This window comes from Dipodomys merriami, unplaced genomic scaffold (assembly GCF_024711535.1).
Source record: "Dipodomys merriami isolate MVZ:Mamm:240054 unplaced genomic scaffold, mDipMer1.0.p SCAF_176, whole genome shotgun sequence".
NCBI lineage: Eukaryota > Metazoa > Chordata > Mammalia > Rodentia > Heteromyidae > Dipodomys > Dipodomys merriami.
In genome coordinates, this window is record NW_027203115.1 from 1,648,437 (window position 1) to 1,675,533 (window position 27,097).

Below are 27,097 nucleotides of genomic sequence, written 5' to 3' on the forward strand. Positions count from 1 at the left end.
CAGCATCTCCTGGAGTTTGATAGAAGTGTGAATTTCAGATCCACACTGACCTACTGAATCAAAATCTGCATTTAATTCCATCCCTAAGTGATCTGTGTATATATTAAAGCTTAGGACATGCTGCTCTTCAGTCTCAAGCCATGAGGAGGCTTTCATTTAGTGACCATTTACTCCATTCAGGAGCCTAATTATAGTCCTGGATTATAAGACTAGTCTGTAGAACATGAGTTGAAATCAACACTCCTTATATAATTGATGCTTTGGCCCTGTTGAAGCTACATATTGACATCATCTATCTCTTGTTTAAGGATCAAGCAAGAGCTCTCAGTAACCCAAGTTCAAAAAATCTGATTTTATAACTGTTAATTATAAGATTACCAGACTTAGAAAATCAGAATACATGCGCTTGCCTTGCATGCATGAGTCCCTGGGTTCGATTCCTTAGCACCACATAAGCAAAAAGAAAAAAGCCGGAAGTGGCGCTGTGGCTCAAGTGGTAGAGCGCTAGCCTTGAGCTGAAGAGCTGAGGGACAGCGTCCAGGCCCAGAGTTCAGGCCCCACGACCAGACCCCCCCCAAAAAAAAAACTAAAAAAAAAAAAGAAAATGAATACAAGAATTTTCCATAAATTTAAATTTCAGATACACTATGAATAATTTGTAGTACTAAGTATTGGACATGCTGATCCTAAAAACTACTCATTCTTCATCTGTGACTCAGATTTAACTAGGACTCCTTTATCTGGCAACGTAAACTTTGTTTTATCAAATAAATAAAGCTTGTTTGGATCTACATTTTCTCTTGTATAAAGAGAAATGAGGGCCAGAGTGGATGATAGATGGATGGGAGGTGGATGAACGGATAGCTGGATAAATTTGCATCTTTCTACTCAGTAATTAAAATATAATTGTTGAAGTTGGGAGGGTTGCACGGGATGAGATACAATGTCTACCAGGTTCTGTCTTCTCAAGGAAGCAGGCCCTTTAAGAAGGCCAGGGAGGACTTACCAGCCCTCTACTTGTAACCCCTAGCTGCTCTGATAGACCACATCCAGTTTGGGTATTGCCATATTGGAACTGGATATAATGTGAGCTTCACCATCACTAATCACAGCAAAGCAAATGTGATACGGTTTGAATGGCCTGCTTTAGCTACACTGACTTTCTCACCACAGGTAGGTAAAAACTATTTACTATATTCTGAAATCCCTTTGGCCTAAGGCAACCCCAGTTTGATAGTATGTTTCCGTGGATACATGGAAGGGGATGGATGTCTCTCAGACTGGAAAGCAGTAACCATTTCTAGTGCCAGACCACTCTCCGTGTCTCTTCTATCTAAGAGGACAAGAACAGAGAATGTAGTCAGCTAGAACTGTTGCTAGACCAAGATTGAGGAATTCAGCAGAGGCCTGAATGGATGATACAGACCCCAGCCTTTTTTCTCCCAGAATATAGACCCATGACCCTCCACACATGTGTTCTTTTTGATCATTAATCCTTCAGAAATGGTTCACAAAGCTAAAGGAAGAGTGGTGGGTCCAAGGACAACTGTGAGATTTAGAAAATGTCTCAAGATACATCTTTCCTAGGACCTTCTGACATATTAAAATCTAGTTAACTTTGTTTGGGCTCAAAGTTTCTCAACCCTTCTTTTACCATTTTATAATGTATATTTTGTGAACTACCGAGCAAATCTCAACATTTAACAAGAGTCAGGACAATGCTATAGAAGATTCTTGCCTCTGGCAGCAGGGATACCAGTTTTTCCACTACACACACACAGCCTCTGATGCTGCCCAAGTATAGAACCCTCAGGGGATGGCAATAGGAGGGCAGGAGACCCACTTAGTCACATTTAAACCTTTGATGTCAGGAATAATTATTTTTTCCTGGAGGAGTGTTGAGTTCATCTTAATCTTCCTGACAAATTTTAATGCCAGAATGTCCAAATGCAACACTAAATGATAATTAATATAAACTGAAGGCATACTATATGCCAAACTTAGTTCCAAGACCATAGTTAATTCATTTAATCTTTGTAAAAACCTTAGAAGTTAATTTCTACTATTATCTGTATTTGAACTGTAATGATTCAGACATAGTATAATCTAATAGTCATCTGTGTTAGCAAAGGGTTATTCAACAAAAACAAAGATGAGGTTCTTACCATCCATTTACATACATGCACACCTATACATACATATGTGCATATGCCTTGGGAAACACCAAGTTTTCTTTTCCCTTCACTGTCCAGAGGAAGAAGAGGTGTTTTATCTATCAGAAATATGATGAGACTGTCATGTATATGGCATATATGTGAGTTTATGTATGTCTTCCTGTCTTTATGGTAAATTACAAATGATTTCATTCTGAAGTTGAATTTCCCTTATGCCTGGTATACTTCAACAATCCTCAGCCATTTTTGCTTCAGAAGGCCTTCATACTCTTAAACATTATTGAGAACCCACAAAGAACTTTTGCTTATTTGGATTCTATTTACTATATCATAAATTAAAATAATATTTTTGAAACATGTATTTTATTGGTTTTAAAATAAAACATTATAGTGAACCCATTACATACTAATATAAATGACTATATTTTTAATTGAATGATAATGTTGGAAATCCTATGTAGCCCAGCCTAGCCTCAAATTCAGCTTCCCAAGGTCTGGAATTACAGATATGTGAGACCATGCCTATTTTACATTTTGAAATAAATCTATAATATCTGATTTAATAGAAGTCACAAAGTCATATGGATTCTCATATATCTTCTTTTGCATTCTAACTGACATATGTAACCTCTAGAAAGCTCTATTATACACTCATGAGACTATTAGAGTGAAAAAGTTGAATAGCATGTTTGTATTATGATTAAATAGTTTTGCCCTTGTGGACAAAGCTTCATTATCAACAAAATGGTTATATATCTCTTAGGGTTATCGCTGGAATTAGTGGAATTACACAAGAGCTTAAAATTGTCCTTGATAAATAAATGCTCATTGTTCTTTTTACTATGATTGCATTTTTAAGAACCATGTGTACATAATTAAGTCAGTCTTATCTATGTAGGTTTAAATTATGTATTTTTTGGCCAAAACTGTGGCTCCAACCCCATCTCAGATATGGAGTCCTCAAGATTGATTTCCTGAAAGTACTAATACCAGGCTCTTCCTAGACAGGCCACCTCCACGCTGGCTGTGCCAAAGATGTAATAGTGACCCTGAAGTCAGATTTGCCCATCAGCCTGAAGAAGATGAGTGTCAAGTGCAAGCTCTCCAGGATCATGTTTCAGCAACCTGCAGAGCAGGTCTCCGACTGGGATGACCGCATGCGCACAGTCAAGTGGGTAGATACAGTCAGAGCTGCACCTGGGACTCTGGCTATAAAACGAAAGGTAAGTAGAGACCTCAAGCACAAATCTGACTCAGACTACCATGCTTGAATTTCTAGTGCTCTCAAGTTCAGTGTCTCATTCATTTTCTTTTTTCTCAACAACTATATATGCCACCTACCATCCTTACTTCACATACCATATGTAAAATTATAATTGGTAAAATGTTAGTTTAAGTTTTCATAAGCTGAACAAGTCCTCTCACTTATTTTCTTAAAAATACTATCACAAGTCCTTTGGTTTTCTTTTTCCATTAGGTGTTAATTTAGGTCTCAGTATTCTCTTCCACTGTCAATTCGTCTACCCCCGAGCCCGCCTTATGTTGCCTTAATTAGACTTGATATCTGGAGGAAAGTTCCTTCCTCCATGCCCTTTGTTCTAAAATATCTTGGTCATTTTTACTGCTCTCTTATTCATACATAATTTTGGAATCCATTTCCCATTTCCTACAAAAAAAAAACTCTGATGGAAACATAATTGGAATTGGATTGCAACTATAGGCAATTTAGGAAGAATTGACAATTTTGTGATATTAGTTTATCTGTACCACTAACAAGGCATACCTCTCTAGTTATTTATTGCTACAACACAAGTTTCTTTAGTAGTGATGAAGCTTAAGATTATTTTTGCTTTACTGCTATTCAATTTACTAGTAATAGGATTCCTCAGAGTTATTTGTCCTTGCAAAAATTTTATTAAATTATGTTTCTAGGAATTTTCCTTTCAACTAACTTTTCATAGGTATTTTCAAAAAATCATTTAAATATTTTCTTACTGGCTGTTTAAATCTGTAGAGTTGATAGTAGTGCCTCCTTTTTGGTTATGACCCTGTTTATTTGCATTTTCTCTCTTGTTCTTATTCAGTCTCACTCAGATCTCAAACAATTTTGTTGATCCTTCCATTTGTTTTCTACTTCCTTCACATCTGTCCTTTAGGATTCTCTTTCTTTTCTTTTGGAATACATCTGACTTCATAGCCGTGGGATCCTAATGTTCTCTGAAATGTTTTGTTGTTCAACTTACCCCTTTTTCATTCTATGAGTCCTTGAAGTTTGCCTTAATCCTTTATTCTGGAATTTGAGTTTGTGGCTGTTTCATAGATAGGATAAAGTGCTATACCATCCTCCTATTATTACTGTGGAGGTAACTGGTTAAGCATTGCTGAGTACAGCACTTCCTTTGTTATAGGTAATTGAGACGGATCCTGAGCCTGCCCACTCTGTACTAGAAGAAAACTATGGAGAACTTCGGATTCAAGTCAGTGCCATTGTGGATTATGCCGCATACCAGTGCCAAACAAATGACATATGCTTTAAGGAAACGCTGGTTTACCAGACCCGAGTGTTTGAGTGAGTCATCAAAAACCTCACAATAGTTAGAGAAATTCTTTGATCCCATCACTCATTCATTCATTTGTCAGAACATTTATTCAGTGTGCACAACAGCAGTCCAGGCAATACATCTGTACTATGTAATAGAGTGCCATCTGAGGTCCAATAAAACATTCAAGCCCACGAAGTTCACACTTGAAATTAAGATATTGACCAGGAAATAGTCTGCCAGGAGGGTGGTATTAGGCAATCCACTTCAGTGGGAATAATCCCTACCACAGTCTACATAGCTGGCCAGAAACACCCTCAGGTGTCCTCTCTAGTGGACATAGATACAGGGTCCTTTCTAGCATAGAAATCATATTCCCAACAGAAGCCACTATTTCTTATAACCATAGAAGTAGCTTCCAGGATCCCTGCAGGGAACATGTTCAGTTCCAAGAGTCACCACACTCAGAGAGCACTAGAGTTATGACTTCCTTCCCAGGTGATCATGGCTCCTCCAAGTCCATTTGGGACTCAAGAATTCAAGATCATTTTTTACTATAAATAATATTGTCTGTTAACATGGCCAACCTTTCTCCTTTACCACATTTCCTTAGGACATGAGCTAGAAAGTTAATTCAGAGACAATGCTGAGAAGGAGAAGATATTACCTTAACCCTCACCAACACTTAGATGCTGAGTTCAAGGATGGTTTAGAGAGCTCATAGTCTGGAGGTAGGGGTGGAGGGAATGAATATAAACAGGTGAATTGTCAGTTGGGACATAGTGCCATGGACATGAAGCAAAGAGCACCTAAAGACTAAATGATCAAGATGTGGGACAGAGCCAGGAACTGGAAACTCACATCTGTAATCCTAGCTACTTGGGAGGCTGAGATCTGAGGGTACTGATCTGAAGCCAACATCAGCCAAAAAAAAAAAAAAGTCCATGTGATTATTATCTCCAGTTAACCACCAAGAAATGGAGATATAGCTCAGCAGTAGAGTGCCAGCCTTGAGCAAAAAAGCCAGGCAAGAGTGTGAGGCCCTGAGGTCAAGCTTCAGCAACAGAACACAAAAGAATGTTTTTGGAGTTAAGTATGGTGGCTCAAATATATAATCTAGCTTAGCTACTCACAGGGAGAGATCAGGAAGACAATGATTCAAGGCCAACCCACCCAAAAAGTTAGCAAGTCCCATTTCAATTAATAAACTGGGCATGGTAGCACACAACTATATAATCTCAGCTATATGGGAGGCATAAGTAGGGAGATCATAGTCCACGCTACGTGACAGCCCAGACAAAACATGAGACCCTGTCTCAAAGTAAAAGAGGATTAATGGGTATGGCTCAAAAGAAATATATGGAATTAAATATAATTCTATTATTATAATATAGAATATTATAATAATATAAAGATATAAAGTGACTCACCTTTAAGAATTGCAGCAGGAAAAAATTGCCTGCAATGCATTTCTGAAATCTATTTCTGATTGATTCACAGGCTGGATCTGGTTAATTCAGGACAAGTACAGTTAGAATTCAACTGGGCCTCAGAAGACACCTCAAAGTCGGTCAGCTTTGCCATGCCAGAAAACCAAGGTAAACTCAATGAAAGATAAAATCTAAGTTCTGACTTGTTAGTAGAAAAGTCTTGTTCTTATAGAGAAACTAGAGAACAATTTCCTAAAGTAGCTAAGGAAAAGTAGAAAAAGAGGTTTGTGGTATTTATCAAACTACATGGACCTGGATTAGCCTCTTCCCTCCTGGTTTCCAGACCCTCAACTGTTTGTGAGTTAAGTAGCACTATGGCTCAAAGTGGTAGAGGGCTAGCCTTGAGCAAAAAAGCTCAGAGACAGCATTCAGGCCCTGAGTTCAAGCTCCAAGACAGATGGACGGAAGGAAGGAAGGAAGGAAGGAAGGGAGGGAGGGAGGGAGGGAGGGCCAGGCAACGGTGGCTCACACCTGTAATCCTAGCTACTCAGGAGGCTGAGATCTGAGGACCATGGTTCAAAGCCAGCCCGGGCAGAAAAATCTGTGAGACTCTTATCTCCAATTAACCACCAGAAAACAGGAAGTGGTGTTGTGGCTCAAGCGGTAGAGCTCTTGCCTTGAGCTGAAGAGCGCAGGGATAGCGCCCAAGCCCAGAGTTCAAGCCCCATGACTGACAAAAAAAAAAAGGAAGGAAGGAAGGAAGGAAGGAAGGAAGGAAGGAAGGAAGGAAGGAAGGAGAAAAGATGCCTTCACTATATTTGATGTTGTTATAATTTGTGGAGGGGAAGGGAAAAAACAACTCGTTTAAATAGGGATACAGGTGGACCCATTGCAACAATGAGATGTACAAATCCTTATGTCGAAAAACTTACAACTTCAGTGGGCGGGGGATACGGGGGGGGGGGCAGGATATGGGAAGGGATAGGAAGGGAAAACAAAGGAGGAAGCAACAATGCTTGATAAGAAATGTACTCATCTTGCCCATGTAATTGTACAGTATTTTCATAATAAAAATTTAAAAAAAAGAAAAAGAAAAGAAAAGACCAGGTACCTTGTGAGTTAGCTGCTTTTCACCTTCCCTCTCATTATGACTGCAGAATATCACTCACTCTTGGTCTGATCCTAGGTAATACTCCAAAAGATCAGCTTAGCCAAGGCACAGGCAGCACCCTGGACAGTGTGGACCACTGGAGTGAAAGTTCTCCTTCTCCTTTCTCTGTGGAGCCCTCCTCAGGCATTGTGCCTGTAGGGAAGACTCAGAAGCTCAAAGTGAAATTCTCCCCACTGGACATTGGAGAATTTGAGAGCAACCTTTTCTGCCAGTAAGGAAACACATTCTCCAGAGCCTTCATCTTTGCAGGGATGAAGCTCTGTGGTTCTTATCCCTTCTTCCACCCCATTCCTGCCACTACTATTTCCAACCTGAGACCTCCTCCACAGCCCCACAGGCTGCCACTTTTCTTTTTGGGAAGATTGAAAGAGGCCATTCTTAGGAGGAAAAGGAAGAATTTGGTCTTTGTTCTGTTCATCACCCTCTCTTCCCTTACCCACTTCCCATTTCCTGACCACATACAGGATTCTACTAAGCTGCATAATGGTTGGTGGCCAGGTGTTTTTTAATTGTTGTGCAAGTAAGAATTTGGACAAATTTGTGCCATCTCTGAAACTCATTTTTCTCATACATGAAATGTAAATAACAATACCCACCTTGAAGAATTGTTGGGAATGAGTTTACCTTAAGAGCTTAGACTCAGGCTGGGAAGGTGGCTCAGTGGTAGAGCGCTTGCCTTGCATGCATGAGGCCCTGGGTTCGATTCCTCAGCACCACATAAGCAGAAAAAAAAGCTGGAAGTGGTGCTGTGACTCAAGTGGTAGAGCACTAGCCTTGAGCTGAAGAGCTGAGGAACAGCACCCAGGCCCAGAGTTCAGGCCCTACAACCGGACCCAAAAAAACAAAAAAAAGCTTAGACCCACATCTCACACACAATAATCACAATAAATGCTAGGTGGTTGAAGGGGTGCTGGTACTTAGTAAGGAGTTGCCAAGTAAGATAAAAGATAGCTACATTTGACAGTGAGCATACCTGATATGATACTCACTTTTGGGGAAAGTTCCAAAGAGAACACCTATTTTGCTAAGAAATTCTTTGATCCATGTGAATTGTCAAAGCTTCCTGGAGTCCCTGAAGTCACAGTACAGAGATTCCTCTAAGCCTAGGGCTTGCTCTATTTAGCCTTAGACTGAGAGACTACTCATGTCCATTTGCTCCAAGGCATTTAGGATACTTTTTTAGGATTTCCAGGCTCTTTTTTTTAACCAGTCCTGGGACTCGAGCCCTGGGCCTGGGCCTGTGTGCTGTCCCTGAGCTTTTATGTTTAAGACTAGCACTCTACCACTTGAGCCATAGCTTTACTTCCAGCATTTTTTGTAGGTTAGTGGAGATAAGAGTCTCATAGATTCTTCCTGTGTAGTCTGGCTTCAGACTGAGATCTTCAGCTCCTGAGTAGCTAGGATTTCAGGCACCCAACCTCCAGGTTCTTTTTTATAGCTCACTAAATAATTATCTGTGAGAGGACCCAGAGATAAGACTACTTATTTTGTTTCTGTTTTTGTTTTTTAATTTGCCAAGTGTATAGCAGGAAGATTTTACCACTGATGGTAGAAGTAATTTGCTTTCTTACTTCCATAAGAATCCTGATACTCTGTCTATTTACTCATTTAACAGTTAGTTAATAAATACCTACCAAGTGAGGTAGACGAATCAAAAGCATCTGAGGTGGCAATATTAGAAAGTGAGACAAACTCGTTTTCTACTCCCACAGAGATCATCCCAATAGAAATAATCATTTCCAACCAAGGTAGCAATGACAGATTACAAAATAAAACATCAATAAAAATAACCTTATTCTCTCAGGATTCCGAACCTGCCACCTGGACAGCAGGGTCCAACCATAGTAGCAAAAGGGCGAAGTGCCTTACCCGTATGCCATTTTGACCTGAAAGACTCAGACTATATAACCGGGCATCGGCGCAACCCAGAGCTCCGAGGGTCTGGTGTGGGACCTCTGGATCCAAGCACCAAGGTGATTGAGTTCACCAGTGTGGGCATAGGAGGAAAGAATCTCCGGTGAGTTGCCTCTCTCAGAATTGGCTGAATTCCTATCAGACAATACTTCTAGAAAGTCCAGGGGGAAAATTCAGTGAAACAAGATAGAATGATTTCTAGAAGCAGGCTTGATATCTTGGGCTTGACTGAAGTTTACTTGAAAGCATCTGAATTCTGTCTCCATAGTTTGACCATGGAAAAAGCTGAGTGTATCTAAAGGTATAATTCCCTGACTGCCATCTTGACCACAGAGCATCACTGGAACAGATGAGGCCTTGACCTCATCTGTTACTCTAGAGTCCAGAACATTAGCTGTACTTTGAATCCCACCTGAGATGGCATTTTCATTGCTGGAGTCACAAAGAGCTTGGAACAATTCTGGTTTCCCTTAGAAGGTTAGACTATAGGCAAGTTCTAGGAAAGTTTGTTAATTTTCACTCTTCTCCCTTTACTTTCTACTATCATTTTTTCCCTTTGCCCAGGACCTTTACAATCCTGAATCCAACCAGTAGCACCTACTCCTTCTCCTGGGTCTCTGAAGAACCTGAAAGTTTACAGAACATTCCGGCCTTCACATGCCTGACAGAAAAGGGCTTCATCCACCCTGAAAAGAAAGCTGAGGTGTGTATAAATCAGGATCTTTCAACCCAGCCTCAGACCACTCTAACCATCTTTGCATAACAAGTGTAGGGAGTGGGGGGTTGCTGAGAACTGCCTAAAGGCACATCAATCAATTGAGGGCCCCCTGCACTTTGGACAATCCTGATGAACAAGACAGACCTGAACTCCTTTGACCAGCCATAGAGAGAGAAAGCAAGAGCTCTAGTATTTGCACTTCTAAACTAAGTAAGAGAAGGATCCAGTTCTAGTGGCTCATGCCTATAATCCTAGCTATTCAAGAGACCGAGATCTGAGGATTAAGGTTCAAAGTCAAGCCAGGCAGCTAAGTCCATGAAACTCTATCTACAATTAACCAGAGTAGGGCTGGGATGTAGATCAGTGGCAAAGCACTTGCCTAGCAAGTGCAACGTCCTGGGTTCGATCCCCAGTACCAAAAAAGAAAAGACAAAAAAAATTTAACCAGAGTTGTAGAGTTGTACTAGAGTTAAACTAGAGTTGTAGCTCAAGTAATAGAATGCCAGTCATGAGCAAGAAAGCAGAGTAAGAATATCAGATCCTGAGTTCAAACCCAGTACCAGCGCGCGCGTGTTACCAGCGCGCTTGTGCACGCACACGCACACACACACACACACACACACACATACACACACACACACACACCATTGAGAAGGAAAGAAAATGCTGAGTGTGAATAATATCAAAATCCATTATGTCTATTTTAAAGTTAATATTCAAGCAGCATAGGGGAACTAGACACAGATATCTGGGAACTCAAGAAACAAAGAATTGTATTTGTTCAAGGGGTGGATAACAGTGAGAGGACACTAATTTTTTTTTCCTTAGGTCAAAGAGTAAAACACGAAAGTAGAATCAAGTCCTGTGACTTAGTCCTTAATGTTTCCACAGTGACACCAGGGAAGGGTCAGCTTTACCTATGAACCTGCTCACTAAAACAAGTCTGTGGGTTCCATACCCGAGAAGTTTTGCAGAAACTCTTAGAGATAGAAACATATCCGTGAAACAAAAATTGTGCACTCGGAGGCCTTCAGAAAAGTCACCCAAATGAATGAATTAGGACAATAGGGAATGTCAGGCACCAGGTCCAGATGATCTAGTTTTTCTCTGGCAGATGCTATTCTCCCAAACTTTTCTGGAGAAACCTAAAGTCCACATTTCTATGCTAATCTTCCTGCTATGTGCTGGTGGTGAGGTCCATGTTTTTTAACCCTTCCCAAACCAAATGAAATATTTTTATATACTTTCCACTTGCTTTTGACCTCTGCATATTGTCTCTATGCAGCCAATCTAGTTAAGCATGGCAGGATCCAGGAGCTGGAACCACCAGAAGCATGGTCCTGCCTAGATGTGACCCCCTGTCCCACTACATCTCAGAAATGTACCAAAGATGCCACCAAATTCCTGAAGAGATAAGTTATAGAATCATCTGAGATCATGCTGGTCTTTGGGTGGCAGTAGTGTTAATGACGTGACACATCCTTAGACCACATCCCATGCATCATACTGGTATTGGCATGGACAGAGTATGTTCACCTGCATTATTGCTTGCTGACCACATTCCTCTGGCCCTCCATTGAGTCTAGACTGATCAACTCAGACACTCACTCAAGTTAATTCAGAGGAAAAAAGGACCTGGGGCAGCTGTAGAGATTTAACTTTCCTTCCAAGTCTTTCTATTTCTCTTTAGCTATCTACTCTCTATCAAGCAGTTTCTTTCCCACTTGTTCATTTCTGTTTCAATGATTTTGTAACTTCACTTAGCAAATGGATTATAGCATTCCAGGGCCAAGCTCTCCCTCCTGGCATCTTTCACCCCATTCTCCATGCAGTCAGCCACTTCTGAGAGGATTATTTGGTTCCCCTGTTAATCAGGTTGAGTTGGGCTGTGTGCCAGGCTGTTAACGAACATGTATATTGTTATTTGGTGATTAATTCCAACTCCTCGCTAAGATACAACCAGTTCTAACCAAAGACATGAGAAAGTATGACAGCTTAGATCTGAGGCTAAGGATGGGCTAGGCTCTTGAAGGACATGTGAGCAGAAAAAACATGGCAAGGCTGCTGCTATAGACATGCCTACATGTTCTTACAGAGACTGTAGAAAGGTAGCAATAACCTGGGAAGGCCGATTCTCATGACTCCAGTAAGAAAACCAAAGTGCTTCTCATCATCCGTTACCAAATTGTATTCTTAGATTGTGTTCCAGTTCACGCCTTCTCACCTGGACATCACGGAAGCTCTGTGGACTTTCTTGATTCCTGAACACAACATCTCAGTACCCTTCCTGTTAGTCGGCAAAACTACTGATCCTCTCATCTCTCTGGACAAGTCACACCTCAACTTCAGTTCTCTCCTCATTGGTAAGGCTGTCCTGTTAGTTTGTATTTAGTTGTTATCAGCTGAGATCATCAAGAGCTCCAGAGCACTTCTAGTGCTTTCTAGAAACATGTTAAAAAGCAGAAAGCGTTTTGCACTTTTTTCTTTTTTTGTGTTGGGCATGGGGCTTGAACTCGGGGCCTGGGCACTATCTCTGAGCTCTTTTGCTCAAGGCTAGCACTCTACCACTTGAGCCACAGCACCTCTTCTGGTTTTCTGGTAGTTAATTGGAGATAAGCATCTCATGGACTTTCCTGTCTGGGCTGGCTCTGAACCTCGATCCTCAGATCTCAGCCTTCTGAATAGCTGAGATTACAGTCATGAGCCACCAACACCCAGCTATTTTTCAATCTAATTTCGATCATATATCATGTGTGTGTATGTGTGTGTGTGAGAGAGAGAGAGCCAATAGGGTTTAAACTCAGGGCTTCATAGTTGCTACGCAGACATTCTACTTCTTGAGCTATATCTCTAGCCCTTTTAAGTCTGAAATAAAGTCTAACCTTTTCCTCAGGCCAACCAGGACTGTGATCTTTCTGTTTATATTTCCTACCTTAGCTGAAATGATAGATATGCACAACCATACCCAACTTTTTTCTGTTGAAATGAGGATCACCTGATTTTGCTAGGACTTGTTTTTTGTTTTTATCTTTTTTTTCTTTTTCTTTTTCTTTTCTTTTTTCTTTTTTTTTTTTTTTTTTTTTGGTTGGTTGTGGGTTTTAAACTCTGGGCCTAGGGGCCAGCTCTTCAGCTCAAGGCTAACACTCTACCACTTGAGCCACAGCACCACTTCCGGTTTTCTGGTGGTTAATTGGAGCTAAGAGTCTCATGGACTTTCTTGCCCAGGCTGGCTTTGAACCAAGATCCTCAGATCTCAGCCTACTGAGTAACTAGGATTACAGGCATGAGCCACCAGCGCCTAGCTCAGCTAGGACCAGTTTTATACTAAAATCCTTCAGCTCTCAATCTCCCAAGCACCTAGGATTATAGGCATGAGCCACCAGCTCCCAGCTTCATCAAATATCTTTTAAAGCCACACATTAATAAACTATAATAGTAATAAATAATAGTTGACATTCCCTAGTGTTACCTTTCTATAATCTCTCAATCTCTCCCCCCTCATCTTCTCACTCTTTGTTTCCACCAAAGGAAATCATTAAATTGGGTATGTATTATATGCGTAGTATATCCTAACATTTCTTGTACTGATACATATAAATAGGTGGAGTGTCATTTGTTAAGATTTTGAGCAAATAAATGAGCAATATAGCATGAGAATAATGGCTGAGGGATTACACTGAATGTGTATTTGCAGTCTCATAACAGCTCCATCTGTCTTCATGTGCCTCCTTTACCCCCACATTGTGGTGTATTTGTACCACCCGGTCAGATTTCTCTGCCACCCTTATTAAGCCCCTGATGTGTCCTAGGTGCTTATTGGGGAGCTGAGAATGCATTAAAATAAAGCATAAACCTGGGGAAATTAAGCCACTTTCCAATTATAATAACAGTTTAGAGTTAGAAGGATTTACAGCAAAATACTAGTGTCAGATAATAATAAACAGTGTGTTAGTGTGCACATGACCCATGCAATATTTGGAGCACAGTTATATATTACAGACTTTATTTGCTAAATCTGACAACTGTAACCCCAACTAAAGATTGAGGAGGGGAGAATATTGGATAAAAAGATCGTAAATTTTATGTGGGTAAATAGAGGCATAATAGCCAGTGGAAAAAGAAAATAATGACAGGACATGTATTAGCAGGAGATGTGTGGGCAGGAAACTCCTGGCATACTGAAAGTCTAATTCAAAAAAATTCAAAGCCAGGCAGCAGTGGCTCATGGCTGTAATCCTGGCTACTTGGGAGATAGAGACAGGCAAGCCAGGGCAGAAAAGTCCATGAGATTCCATCTCAAAGGCTATGCCTGTCATTCCAGCAACCGTAGGAAGTGAAAAATAGGATTATGGTTCTGGCACAGTCCCAGGCAAGAAGTGAGATCCTATCTCAAAAAGTACGAAAAAAGAGGGGGAGGGGTGCTACAGGCATGACTCAGGAATAGAGGGCTTGCCTAGCAGATGCAAGGCTCTTAGATCAAACAGCGGTGATTTGTAGAGATGGGGAGAGTTAGGGTGCCAGACAGAGAGGGTGAAGCCTTCGTTTACAGAACCAGGAAGGCATTACAACCCTGGGTCTGAAGGAACAAGGGAAGAAAACAGAGTCATCAGAATCTCAGGAAAGCTGTGACCAGGGCAGAAGAGCCACCCAGCAGGAGCAGAGAATTGATGAAGTTCAAGAGGGAAGATGTGGAGTCCCCCAAGGGAGGAAAGTCACATAAAAAGCCAAGAGAAAGAAGAGGAGTAGGCTGGGGAGTTGAGACGAGGAGGGAACAGAACTAGAGGTTTCCACAAAGGCTTCCACTTGCCTGTGGAGTAGATACTTCGCTTGCTGAGATACTTCAGCAAGCAAACAAGAGGCCTCCACTTAGGGTGGGTACTTCCTCCACAGGCAGAGAAGCCAGGGAGTCTGTGCAGATGATCAACAAGGAGGAGCAAGGGTTCAGCTTTGCCTTCCTCGACAACTCTCGGTATTCTGAAGGGTTCAGCAACAGTCTGGTTGTATGTCCCATGGAAGGCTGGATCGCACCACTGTCCAGGTAAAGAAAACAAGGGCTCTGGATGAGTGCCCTCAGCGTGGCAGGGGCCCAAAGCCTGCTACCCAGGAGAATTGCTTAGAATGTCCCATTTATAAAATCCTTTCCAACTAAGATTTAGATATGAACAATAGTACCTTCGACTTACTTACTCCACAGGGTTTTCTTGATGAATTATGGAATGTTGAGAATTTTAAGGCCTTGTCCTCAATATTTTTTGTATTATTTTGTAGTCTTTTCCTGTCTTCTTGATGTGTGAATCCACAGAGCAATATCTAGCTTTCCCTGGAAAACTATCTTTATACTTCATTATAATTTAGAGTACTTTTGTCACTATCTTCATGTATGAACATGCGCGGAAGTACTAGGTCTTGAACGCAGGGCCTGCATGCTGTCCCTTTGCTTTTTCCTTCAAGACCGGTGTTCTACCACAGCACCACTTCATTTTTAGTCATTTTTGTTCATGACATATTTGCCAATTCAGAGGACTCATTTTTTTAATCGGATTTTAACTAGTCATCTTAGTTAGCTAATCTGCTGTCTTGTTCACAACCAGGTTCCCAATTGATATTTTCTTCACACCAACGCAAGAAGGAGAGGTGAACTTCAATTTGATCTGTAATGTGAAAAAGAAAGCCCACCCTCTGACAATAAATGTCAAGGCTGAGGGCTATACTATGAATGCAGAGGTCAGGTTCAAGGACAGGAACGGCACCATCAGTATCTTGACACCCAACCAGACCAATATCGCCAATTTCCATGAGGTAAAGGTGTGAGAGGGCCTTGCTGCCTCTCTCCAACTCCATGTTTTACTAGGGAAGGTGATCAAGCAAATTTGAGGTGAATCTTTGTCTCAAATGCCAGAGACCAACAGCCCCATCTCTACAATGCACAAAGTTATGGTGTGAGTGACTCTCTTACTTTATTTTTCAGTGGGTAGAAATCATGGGACGAGGCAAGAATACTTATATTAAACATACAAGAAAGAATTCAATTATCAACTTACACTTGAGATATAAGCACACCCAACACTGAGTAGCTCTCGCAGAATATCTGACAACATTAAGCTTAATGCCCAATTCACCAAGTCATCCATCCACCCAAAGTATACTTTTCCCCCAGAGAAGGAAACTATGGTTTACATTCACTGTTCTATTCTCTCTATCTTCCAGGTGGAATTAAATGAGTGTAGCCAATGTGAATTCAGCCTTATCAACACAGGAAAGTTCAGCTTTAGTTTCCAGGCAGAATTTTCTGGGCCTAAAAGCCTGTTACAGTACTTGGAATTTTCACCCCCTGATGGTTCTGTGGACGTAGGGCAGAGTGAGCATGCTATACTATGCTTCCAGCCATTTCAGAAATGTGTCTTGAAGGGCCTGGAACTCAAAATTAAGGTAAGAGCAATTCACATTGTCCAAATGGTTAAAGAACTCACAGCATGCTATGCTGACAGGCTAATTCTTCTGTGTGTTCTGTCTTCTCCACCTGTTCAGAGCTCCTGCTGGACGGTTGTCTTGGAGACAGCCCACAATCTCTAGCTTAAAACAACTCCTCCATGGTTGAGGTACCTAGTGAGTAAGTGCCAATTGCACTGAGATACCATCCATTCTCCAGATGCTAGAATAAATGAGACAGACAGGAGAGCATATGTGCAATATTTACCAAGATAAGTTACTGAATGAAAAGTTCAAGATGGATGTGGTCAGAAGGAATGGCAGAGAGGGGTCTCTGAAAAACTACTCTTCCAAAGCAATGACAACACAGGTTAAAAAAATGTATCTGTGGGTCTGGGTCTGGTGGCTCACACTTGTAATCCTAGCTTCTCACAAGGCTGAGATTGAGGATCACGGTTTGAAGCCAGCCCAGGCAGAAAAGTCCCTGTGAGACTTTTTTTTTTAATCTATGGTTCTAGTTTAATAATCTGTTAGGAGAAATAAAACCACAAATGGTGGATATACAAGTATGAACAGAAAAGGGCAGGTTAAGGCCACCTGTGCCACTGCCTCTGGTGAAAGCTGTCTTGGGGATTCACACACCATTTATTGTTTAGCCAAATACAGCATATTCTCAGGAAGAATATAATTTTGTCACTTTTTAAACTGGATTTTTTTACCCTAAACAATCAAGAAATGTTCAGTTTTAGATTGAGTCCCAAAGATGATGACAATGATGAATACTATTTTGCCAGTCCTGGGACAGTCTGAGCACTGTCCCTGGGCTTTTTTTTTTTTGGGGGGGGTCGTAGGGCTGAACTCTGGGCCTGGGTGCTGTCCCTAAGCTCTCCAGCTCAAGGCTAGCGCTCTACCACTTGAGCCACAGCACCACTTCTGGCTATTTCTGCTTATGTAATGCTGAGGAATTGAACCCAGGACCTCATCCATGCACAGCAAGCACTCTTCCACTGCGCCACCTTCCCAGCCTTGTCCCTGAGCTTTTATGCTCACGGCTAGTGCTCTACCACTTAAACCACAGCTCCTTTTGGCTTTTTGTGGAGATACAATTGGAGATAAGAGTCTCACAGACTTTTCTGCCAGTTGGCTTTGAAGCGTGACCCATGAGACTCTTATCTCCAATTAACTACTCAAAAGCCAGAAGTGGTGCTAGCCTTGAGCAAAAGAGCTCAGGCCCTAAGCACCTAGGTCCTGTGTACAAGCCCCATGACTGACCAAAAAAATTAAATTAAAAAAATAAATTGGCAAGATCAATGTTTTCAGAACTATGCAAATCAACCATTAACCTGCAACAGTTGTTGGAGTATTTATTCAAGAAAAATGACTACATATCACTAAGAAAAGTGATCTTCATGATGGTTTAATTTGTCCTATGCCAGATCATTTCCCCAGCTCTGCAGTTGTTTTGAAAACTTCAACAGGTCTGTAATAAAAAGGTATCTGCTTATAGAGGTAGAAGAACAGTTTGGAACTTCCTAAAAGCTCACTGTAAGTTATCTGCCGTATCTAGAAGTTCAAGGAAACCTCCCTTCACAGTAAAGCCACTCATAGGCGTTTCCTTTATTTGACCTGACTCAGCACTTAAAAAAAAATTCTCAAATCTGTGGCCTTGTACATGGTCGGTAAGTGCCCTACCATTGTACCACATCCCTAACTCTTAGGTTTTTTTTTTTTTTTTTTTGAGTTAGGTTGTTATATAACCCAGGCTGGCCTCAAACTTCAGATCCTCTTGCCTCACCCTCCTGAGTGTTAGGATTATAGCACCCAGATGATTCAGAGAGCTTTTGTTCCCAAGGCATTTACTTGATATGTCTAGCTTTTCCTTGTGGGACAATTGCTTTTTAAAAAAATCTGGGTTGTTTTCATAAACCCTAACCTGCTGAATTTGAATCTCTGGAGATGGAGCCTGAGTTCTTTTAAATATCAATCATTTCCCTGGATGCAAGTACCTTCTCCTCCTACTCTGCTAATCATATACTTCTTCCCCACAGATCAACCATGGCCCAACATTCACATGCAGCATCATAGGCTGTGCTGTGAGTCCAGCGGTCCATTTCTCCTTTACCAGCTATAACTTTGGAACATGCTTTATCTACCAAGCTGGGATGCCCCCATACACACAGATGCTGGTCATCACCAACAAGGAAGAAACAGCCATGAGGTAAGAAGGCTTTCCAGAGCATTCATATGATTCTATAGCTCCTTGTGGTTCCCTCAGACTCTGTATAGGTGAGGTTGGAAGGAATCAACCATCAATGGGCACTAACACTTGGATATCCATGAGCAGCTACTTGTTAACAGTTCTCTTCCTAAAATGCAGAAGACAATGTCAAATGGAGGATGTCAAAAGGGGACTTCTTATAGCTTCCATTCATTTTTCTCATGCAATACATATGTTGGAGATACTGTTTGGAGAGTTTAAAAATTGAGTTACTCTACAGTTATGTTTGGAGCATTAAAAAAGTACATTTCTCTACAGTAAATAGCATCTCTGTACTAAGTTCTGATTCAAATTCAGCATCTCTATACCATCCCTGTAGAATGTTCCAGACCAAATGACATAGACTATCATTGGGCCCAGAAATCTGGCATAGCAACTCAGACTTTATATCAGACCTATAGAGAACTTTCCATAATGATAAAAAAAAATGTATCTGTCTAATGTGGTGCTTGTGCTAGTTTTATCATTGCTAGAACAAAAAAACGTAACAGAAGCAACAGTTTTATTTTATTTTATTATAAAGTAGTTGTACAAAGAGGTTATAGCTCCAAAGTCAGGTTATGAGTACAATGCACCTTGATTAATGTCACTCCATCCATCGTTCTCCTCCATTTTTCCCCTCTCATCCCTACCCTCAAGTTGTATAGTTCAATTTTTACATAATGTGCATTAAATATAACAGCTGCATTTGCATACACAGACTTATGTTGCTTATGGTTTCAGAAGTTTCCGTCCGTCATGGTAGATAGAGCATGTCAGAGCAGCTCACATCAAGGCAGACGAGAACCAGGTGACACAGTAGCAAGAAGGGGCAAGGGCAAGATATATCCCCCAAGCACACACCCCTAGTGACCTACTTTCTTCAACCAGGCTCTACCTCCATAGTTTCACCATCTCACAATAGTCTATTCAAAGGTTTAATCCATTTGATTAAACTATTGATTAGGTCAGAATGCCCTTATAAACACAGCCATTTCTGTACTTTACTGATCTCCTAAATATATCTCAGCTCAATCAAGCTGACAAGATTAATTGTTTTGGTGGCCCATAGCTAGATATTAACTAGGCAATGTACCTAGAACATTTCAAGTAACTGAATTTTTATTTGATCTTAATCTAATTTTAAATTAATTAAAATTTAATTTGTGAATAGCACAAAGGTAAAGGTTCAGTTCTTCCTATATTGTATGACCTTGGGGAATTTTTTTTTTTTTGCTGGTCCTAAGGCCTGAACTCTGGGTTTGTGTGCTGTCCCATTCCCTGAGAGCTCCTTTGCACTCTACCACTGGAGCCACTGGACCACTTCTGGCTTTTTCTGTGATTTATTTATTTTATTTTTTTGTCGGTCGTGGGGCCTGAACTCTGGGCCTAGGCACTGTCCTCAGCTCTTCAGCTCAAGGCTAGTGCTCTACCACCTGAGCCTCAGCACCACTTCCAGCTCTTTTTTTCTGCTTATGTGGTGCTGAGGAATCAAACTCAGGGCCTCATGCATGTGAGGCAAGCATTCTACCACTGAGCCACCTTCCCAGCCCTGGGAAAAATTTTTAAACACTCTATCTGCTTGCCTAAAATGGGTAATTGTAACAATTTCTTCTGTATTGGATTATGAGAAGGATTAAATTAGAAATGTAGAACCAAGTTCAAGTACTTAGAACAGTCTCTAGGACATAGAAAATGCTCATTCATTGCTAGCTTCTGCTGCTGTTATTGTGATGAGATGATGATGATGATGATGATGATGATGATGATGATGATGATGATGATGATGATGATGATGATTTTCCTGATTCTAGGACAATAGCACAGGGAATTTGTTGGTCCTCAGTCTGTAGAGAATCATAGAGGACCTATCAGTCCCTCTAGGTCAACCTTCTCAGATTACATCCCTTCCCATTGATTTTCCCCAGCATAGACTGTTTATACACCAACACCAACTACCTGGAGGTAGACTTCCATGTGGATGTGATAAAACCAGGAATGACACTGGAGGTTCCAATCATCTTTTATCCCAGAGAAAATATCAACTACCGAGAACTCATCCCCTTTGAAATCAATGGACTTTCTCAACAAATAGTTGAGATCAAAGGGAAAGGTGCAGAAATGAAGGTAAGAGAGAGAGAGGTGGGGGAGAGAGGCACTAGGGACTGACTCCTTTCTTCTGCCCTTTCCTAGCCTCTTTTGCCCACCTGAGCATACCTTTCCTCCTCTTTCATGTCTCTGCTCCTGGAATTGTACCATTGGCGGTCAATCAGTCCCACTGAGATTGTATCTCTAATCACAAAAAGGAGAGAATTTTGCTAAGCACCAGTGACTCATGCTTATAATCCTAGCTACTCAGGAAGCTGAGATCTGAGGGGATCGTAGTTCAAAGCCATCCTGGGCAGGAATGCCTATGATACTCTTATCTCCAATTAACACCAAAAGCTAGAGGTGGAGTTGTGGTGAAATGGTAGAGTAGTAGCCTTGAGCAAAAAACTCAGACCTTAAGTTCAAGCCACAGTATGGCATATGAATGAAAAGAAAAAAGGAAGAGAGGAGAAGAGAAGGTAGAGAGAGGAGGGGACAAGGTAGAGAGAGGAGGGGAGACGGTAGGGAGAGGAAGAAGGAAGGAAGGGAGGGAGGAAGGGAGGGAAGGGAAGGGAAGGGAAGGGAAAATTTATAAAGTTAAGTCACTGAAAGGAAGGAATCACTCTTGCCTCACTGGAAAAATGCATCCTATTTATTTTTCTTATTAACTAACAAGCCCTTCTTCCTAACTCTGTTTCTTGACCCACAGGTTTTGGTCATAGATCCAGCCAATAAGATTGTGAAGTTAGGAGCTGTCCTGCCAGGACAAGTTGTAAAGAAAACTATTACCATCATGAACAACAGCCTGGCCCAAATCACATTTAACCAATCAGCCCTGTTCTCTACTCCAGAACTTCAGGAACCCAAGGTCAGTTCTCAGGTGGGGCTAGGTGAGGTCCCAAGGTCTTCTTCATGCTTCCTAACAATAAAAATGACCAGGCTGGCAACACTTAACAGCTCACATGCCATTGTGTACCTAGAATGTACTAGACTATTCTAAGAGGTTTGTGTATACTATCTCAGATCATTTACCCTATCCATGTCATTTGTTTGTTTACACCTTCACTGTACACATGGATCAATCCTCAAAGTTTGCTAATTCAAATGCAGAAATTTGTCTAATTTCTAATTTTTCACATTACAAACAACCTTACAATATCTGTGTAGCTAAGTTTCTACACACATCAATGACACTGCTTAACAAAAAGGGAAACAGGATAAAAAGGAGAGTGTGAGCTGGGTACCAGTGGCTCACGCCTCCTAACTACTTAGGAGGCTGAGATCTGAAGATCACAGTTTAAAGTCATCCCAGGCAGGAAAGTCCATGAGACTCATCTCCAGAAAACCAGAAGTTGAGCTGTGGTAGAGTGCTAGCTGTGAGCAAAATCAGCTCAGGGAAAGAGAGCCCAGATCCTGAGTTCAAGCCCCACAGCTGACAAAAAAAAGGAAAGTGTATATGCATAAGCATTGCCAATCTGCCCCCAGAAAGGCCATCCCACTCTACACTCTCATCAATGAGCATGATGCTTATTACCGTTCTCATTGCTAATTCCACATCCTGCAAGGTCCTTGGATACAGAAGTTTCCAGCTTCCAGGCTAGGCTACTATCCTGCTTGCTGTTATCAATATTTGGTTGGCCCTTCAGAAATGGACCACATGTGTTTCAGACTGAGGGCTTTCATGTTCCTTCACTCACTTCATTCTTACATTTACTCAATAAGTACATGCTCAATGCAGAAAATCTAAATGCAACTATGACACAAACATTGTCTGGTGGAGTTCGTAGTCTTTTAGGATCACAGATTCATAAACAGTCCCAGGACAACATGGAAACTGGAGAGGCAGGATGTGAATTGGAAGCAACACTGCTCAGAGCAGGGTGGGCTCAAGGGCTGTGGAAGACCCTACAGTGCAGAGAGGCCTGGACTGCACATTACAAGATGAACAGCAGATAGGTGGGGAGGGGTATCTATGGGGAGCAGAGGCATATGCACTCCAAAGTATCAGAGCTCCTGAGAAACCAGATGTGGACCAATGTGGAAATGGTACTATTGATCACTTAGGGATTTCAGGATGCAGAAAATGAGGCCACAAAGCTAGTCATGACAAGAGACCCAGTGGGTACCTCAGCCTACACTGTCTACTGCACCAGCTAGCTGCTTCCTTCTCCTCAGTAATCCAGTTTAAAGTCCTTGATCCCAGTGGGTTAGAGCCCCTAAGAGTTTGCCCATACAAATTCTGCTTCTTATGTGGCTAGACCAAAGCCATCTGAATGACCTGTTCGGACCTGTCACCCTGAGAATCATTCCTAACATCATCATGTGAGAAATCCCTAGGGTTATTTTTCTGCTGAAGATTCTCTACCCCTCACTGCAGTCCCCTTGTGGGTGACTGTCCACTGCTCTGACCAGAACAAACTTTTCTTTTTCTTTCTTTTTTTTTTTTTGGCGGGGGGGGGGGGGAGGGGGCGGGGGGGGGGAGGCTGGTCCTGGGGCTTGAACTCAGGGCCTAGGCACTATCTCTGAGCCTCTCTGTGTTCAAGCACTCTACCACTTGGGCCACAGCACCATTTTCAGCTTTTTCCAAGTAGTTTATTGAAGATAAGAGTCTCATGGACCTTCCTGCTTCAAACTGTGATCCTCAGAGATAAGCCTCCTGAATAGCTAGGATTACAGGTGTGAGCCAGTGGTGCCTGCCAGGAACAAACTTTCTTAAGGTAGATTTCAATTCACTTTCTCCCAGGACTAAGGGAAATGCAAATTTATGCACTGGTTCTCAAACTTTAGAATCTCTGAAGAACTTTTGAAAATGCAGATAGGAGGTCATCTCAGGGACACTGACTCAGTGGACCTGGGCAGGAGGAGCCTGGAATTTGCATTATGACAATCCCAGGGGATGATTCTTGGGAAACACATGAGCCCAGAGATTCCTGTTTCCTGCTACCATTTCCTGTACCAGAAGGAAAGAAAAGAAGAATGAAATGCCTAAGACAAGCTGAAAGGGAGCAGGAAAAGGGAATCAAATGCCTATCATGTACCCCATATTCTATATACATGGTCTTGACCTTCACCATAGAGCAAGTCACAAAGGGTTTAAGTACATTCCCAAAGATGTCACAGCTGGTTAGAACAGATGTGAGATTTGTTATGCTTTCAACTGAGAGCCCCAGCAGCTAGACCTCAGGAGCTCAAAGCCCCCGGAGCTTCCCTGCCCTTAGTTGCTGAGCCCAGTTTGTTTGTTTGTTTTGGCCAGGTCATCAACTTGGTGCCTTTCCAAAACATCACCCTGAAGCCCAAAGAAATCTGCAAAGTGGAAATCACCTTTTCCCCCAAGAAGCGTGTGCCTCCCTTCTCTGAGGAGGTGTTTGTGGAATTCTTGGGGATTCTGTACCCCCTCTTCCTTCTCACCGGCTGCTGCCAGGCTTTGGAGATCTCCCTGGACCAGGAACATCTTCCCTTTGGACCAGTCGTGTACCAGACACAAGCTACACGCCGCATCCTTATGTTTAATACTGGTGACGTGGGTGCAAGGTAGGAGAGCATGCGGCCCACACAAAGCTGACATCTCTATCCCTGGATTGCCAGCTGTCATTTTGCATGTGCAAACACTGCTTTTGTTTCCTGATTTGATTTGATTTTTTTTTGTCCATTGTGGGACTTGAACTCAGGGCCTGGGTACTATCCCTGAGTTTTTGTGCTCAAAGCTAGTGTTCTACCACTTTGAGCCACAGCTCTACTTCCAGTTTTCGGTAGTTCATTGGAGATGGGAGTCTCATGAACTTTCTTGCCTGGGCTGGCTTCAAATTGTGATCCTCAGATCTCAGCCTGGTGAGCAGCTAGGATTATAGGTATAAGCTACCAGCACCTGGCTTGATTTTATTTGTGAGATAACATACATAACACTTCCTATTTCTATCAACTCCCTTCTATGTATACCCCTTTGTCTACTGGGGGTGGGACAAGATGTGACAGCAGTGGTCTGACCAAAGTGACTATTGCTGAGGTGACTACTGAAACTAATATGACAGAGAACATTCCCACAGTCCTGTCACATTCTCATCCCTCTCATTCCCAACAACAGCCCTGGGAATTCAATACTACCACTGAGCTAGTTTTACAGGTGAGGGAACCAAAATTGAATAGCCTTTCCTAAAACCACACATGTAGCAAGAATTTACCATATGTACAATGCTGAGTATTCTCTGTGTGTGTATGTCTCTCTCTGTCTCTCTCTCTGTGTCTCTCTCCACCCTCTTTCTTAGTGATACTAAGGTTTGAGCTAAGGGTTTTATGCTTCACTCTACTGCTTGAGCCATGCCTCTGACATTTTGTACTCTGGTTATTTTTGAAATGGGAATTGCTTTTTGTCTGGGCCATCCTAAACTACAATCTTCCTATTTACACTCCCCACCATAACTGGAGTCACAGGAATGTACCACTATGACCAGCTTTTTCTAATGAAATGGGAGTCTCATGATATTTTTAGCCTGGGCTGGCTTGGAACCACAATCCAATCCATCTCTGACTCCTAAGTAGCTAGGATTACAGGCATGAGCACTAGCACCTAGCACAATGCTAATCATTCTCGCATGCGATCTCCTATTAATTAGCCTAGGATCTTCTGGAGTAGTTACTACAGTGTCCCCATGACACAGATGAAGGGAGGCTCGAAGAGGCTGGGTGATTTGCCCAGGATCATACAGCCAGGAAGTAGAAAATATGGGCTAGGCATCCAGCTATATCTGTAACAGCTCATCTTCCCAGGCCCTTCCCTCATGAATATTGACCCAGCAGTGCAGATCTGTACATTGTACACCCAAAGCAGGTATTTATCACACAGACTCAGTGTGAACGTGACCCTGAGGAACACTGTGGCAAGCCTGCACTGAAGAGACTGGTCTGCACCCTCCATCTTCTGTCTCCTGCACACACCAAGTGCCCAGACACGGGAGTGGCCCTCCAGGGCCATCAGATTCCAGTACCACTAAGTATAAGTGTCTCTCTCACATGATGGGAGAGTCACCACTTGTCTGGATCTGAACAGAGAGGCAGTGCAGGGAGTGGTTGAGGCCATAGTCTCAGGAATTTATCCTAGCCCCTTACTAGCTGTGTGATCCTGTGAACACCTGTGTGCATGTCTGTGCACATTTCTCAAATGTGACAGTCCTGAGTAAGAAGACAGACACTTTCTACCCTGTCTCAGCTCTGAGAGAGAGCCAAATCTCCTTACCCAGTGACCTTGGCCTATGTCTCCAACTGCTTCCACTGATATCTTTCTCCTTAGGGCCTAGGGGGTAAGTGAGGAGGGAAACTATGCAGCTGACAGCTCAGGGTAAGGCTCTTCTTCCCAGACAAAAATTTTAACCGCTATCTTCCTTGTTGTCTTTTGTCTTGGAAAAGGTTTAAATGGGATATCAGAAAATGTAAGCCTCATTTCTCCATCAAGCCAGATGAAGGTTACATCACTGCAGGCATGGAGGTTTCTTTCGAAGTGACCTACCATCCCACTGAGATGGGAAAAGAGAGTCTCTGTAAAAACCTGCTCTGCTTCATCCAGGGAGGCAGTCCTCTGTACCTCACCCTATCTGGGGTCTGTGTAGGACCACCTGCAATAAAAGAGGTAAATACATGTTGCTCGGTGAGGGACTAGTGGCGGAAAGTAGTCCAGTGAGAGAATGCGCTCATCAGAGCACACATCAGACTTTCTGACTGGCTCCTTCCACCATAGGGACTTTGTATTCCCTTCTTTATTTAGCTAATTCTTGTTCTTTCGTCTATTCTCAACTCAATCATTGCATTCTCAAGGAAGTCTACATTAGCATGACTTCTAAATCAAATTCTGTTGTAAGACCTACGAGTCTTCCTAACAACAAAAATGATACCCATCTTCCTGTATAATTTTGTTATCTCAAGATCTTTACATGGACAGAATCATACAATATACCAGAAAATGTATGAGCAAGTCTCCACGAGAGCAAACATTTTGAGTTCTCTTGTGCAAATGTTTGATGTGGATGGCTGGACCACAGGATATATCTACTTGCAAAATTCCTAAGTATTTTCTAAATGTGACTATGTCCTTTTACAACCTCACCAATAACATCTGACAATTCTACTTGCTCCATATCCTTGTCAACCCTTTATGTAGTTGGGTTTTTTTACATTTTGGACATTCCACTGGATATGTAGTAATATCTCATTGAGGTTTTGGATATACATTTTCCTAATGATTGATAATGTGGAACACATTTTCAAGTATTAATTTGCTGTCAACATATTTTCATTGAAATGCCAGTTTGTCCAATTAATATTTGTTGACTGAATTAATGAACAAAGAGGAAACTTATCAACATAAACTCACTCTGGGAAGCATTGT

At 41.9% G+C, this 27,097-nt stretch overlaps 1 protein-coding gene across 6 annotated transcripts in view; it reads left to right on the plus strand.

Moving 5' to 3' along the window:
* Hydin (HYDIN axonemal central pair apparatus protein) overlaps positions 1 to 27,097 on the plus strand; it is a 266,122-nt gene that overhangs the window by 225,268 nt on the left and 13,757 nt on the right. For 4 of the 6 annotated variants that reach the window (XM_070026249.1, XM_070026248.1, XM_070026250.1 and 1 more), the window contains 16 exons: positions 1,031 to 1,173; positions 3,179 to 3,397; positions 4,583 to 4,743; positions 6,215 to 6,312; positions 7,331 to 7,526; positions 9,120 to 9,332; positions 9,794 to 9,932; positions 12,145 to 12,310; positions 14,838 to 14,985; positions 15,539 to 15,746; positions 16,155 to 16,376; positions 18,425 to 18,594; positions 20,562 to 20,760; positions 21,431 to 21,589; positions 23,975 to 24,252; positions 26,122 to 26,341. In XM_070026249.1, coding sequence (XP_069882350.1) covers positions 1,031 to 1,173; positions 3,179 to 3,397; positions 4,583 to 4,743; positions 6,215 to 6,312; positions 7,331 to 7,526; positions 9,120 to 9,332; positions 9,794 to 9,932; positions 12,145 to 12,310; positions 14,838 to 14,985; positions 15,539 to 15,746; positions 16,155 to 16,376; positions 18,425 to 18,594; positions 20,562 to 20,760; positions 21,431 to 21,589; positions 23,975 to 24,252; positions 26,122 to 26,341 — 2,939 coding nt within the window. Of the gene's footprint in view, positions 1 to 1,030; positions 1,174 to 3,178; positions 3,398 to 4,582; positions 4,744 to 6,214; positions 6,313 to 7,330; positions 7,527 to 9,119; positions 9,333 to 9,793; positions 9,933 to 12,144; positions 12,311 to 14,837; positions 14,986 to 15,538; positions 15,747 to 16,154; positions 16,377 to 18,424; positions 18,595 to 20,561; positions 20,761 to 21,430; positions 21,590 to 23,974; positions 24,253 to 26,121; positions 26,342 to 27,097 lie in introns of those variants that run through there. The other 2 variants (XM_070026252.1, XM_070026253.1) reach the window with 2 other exon arrangements.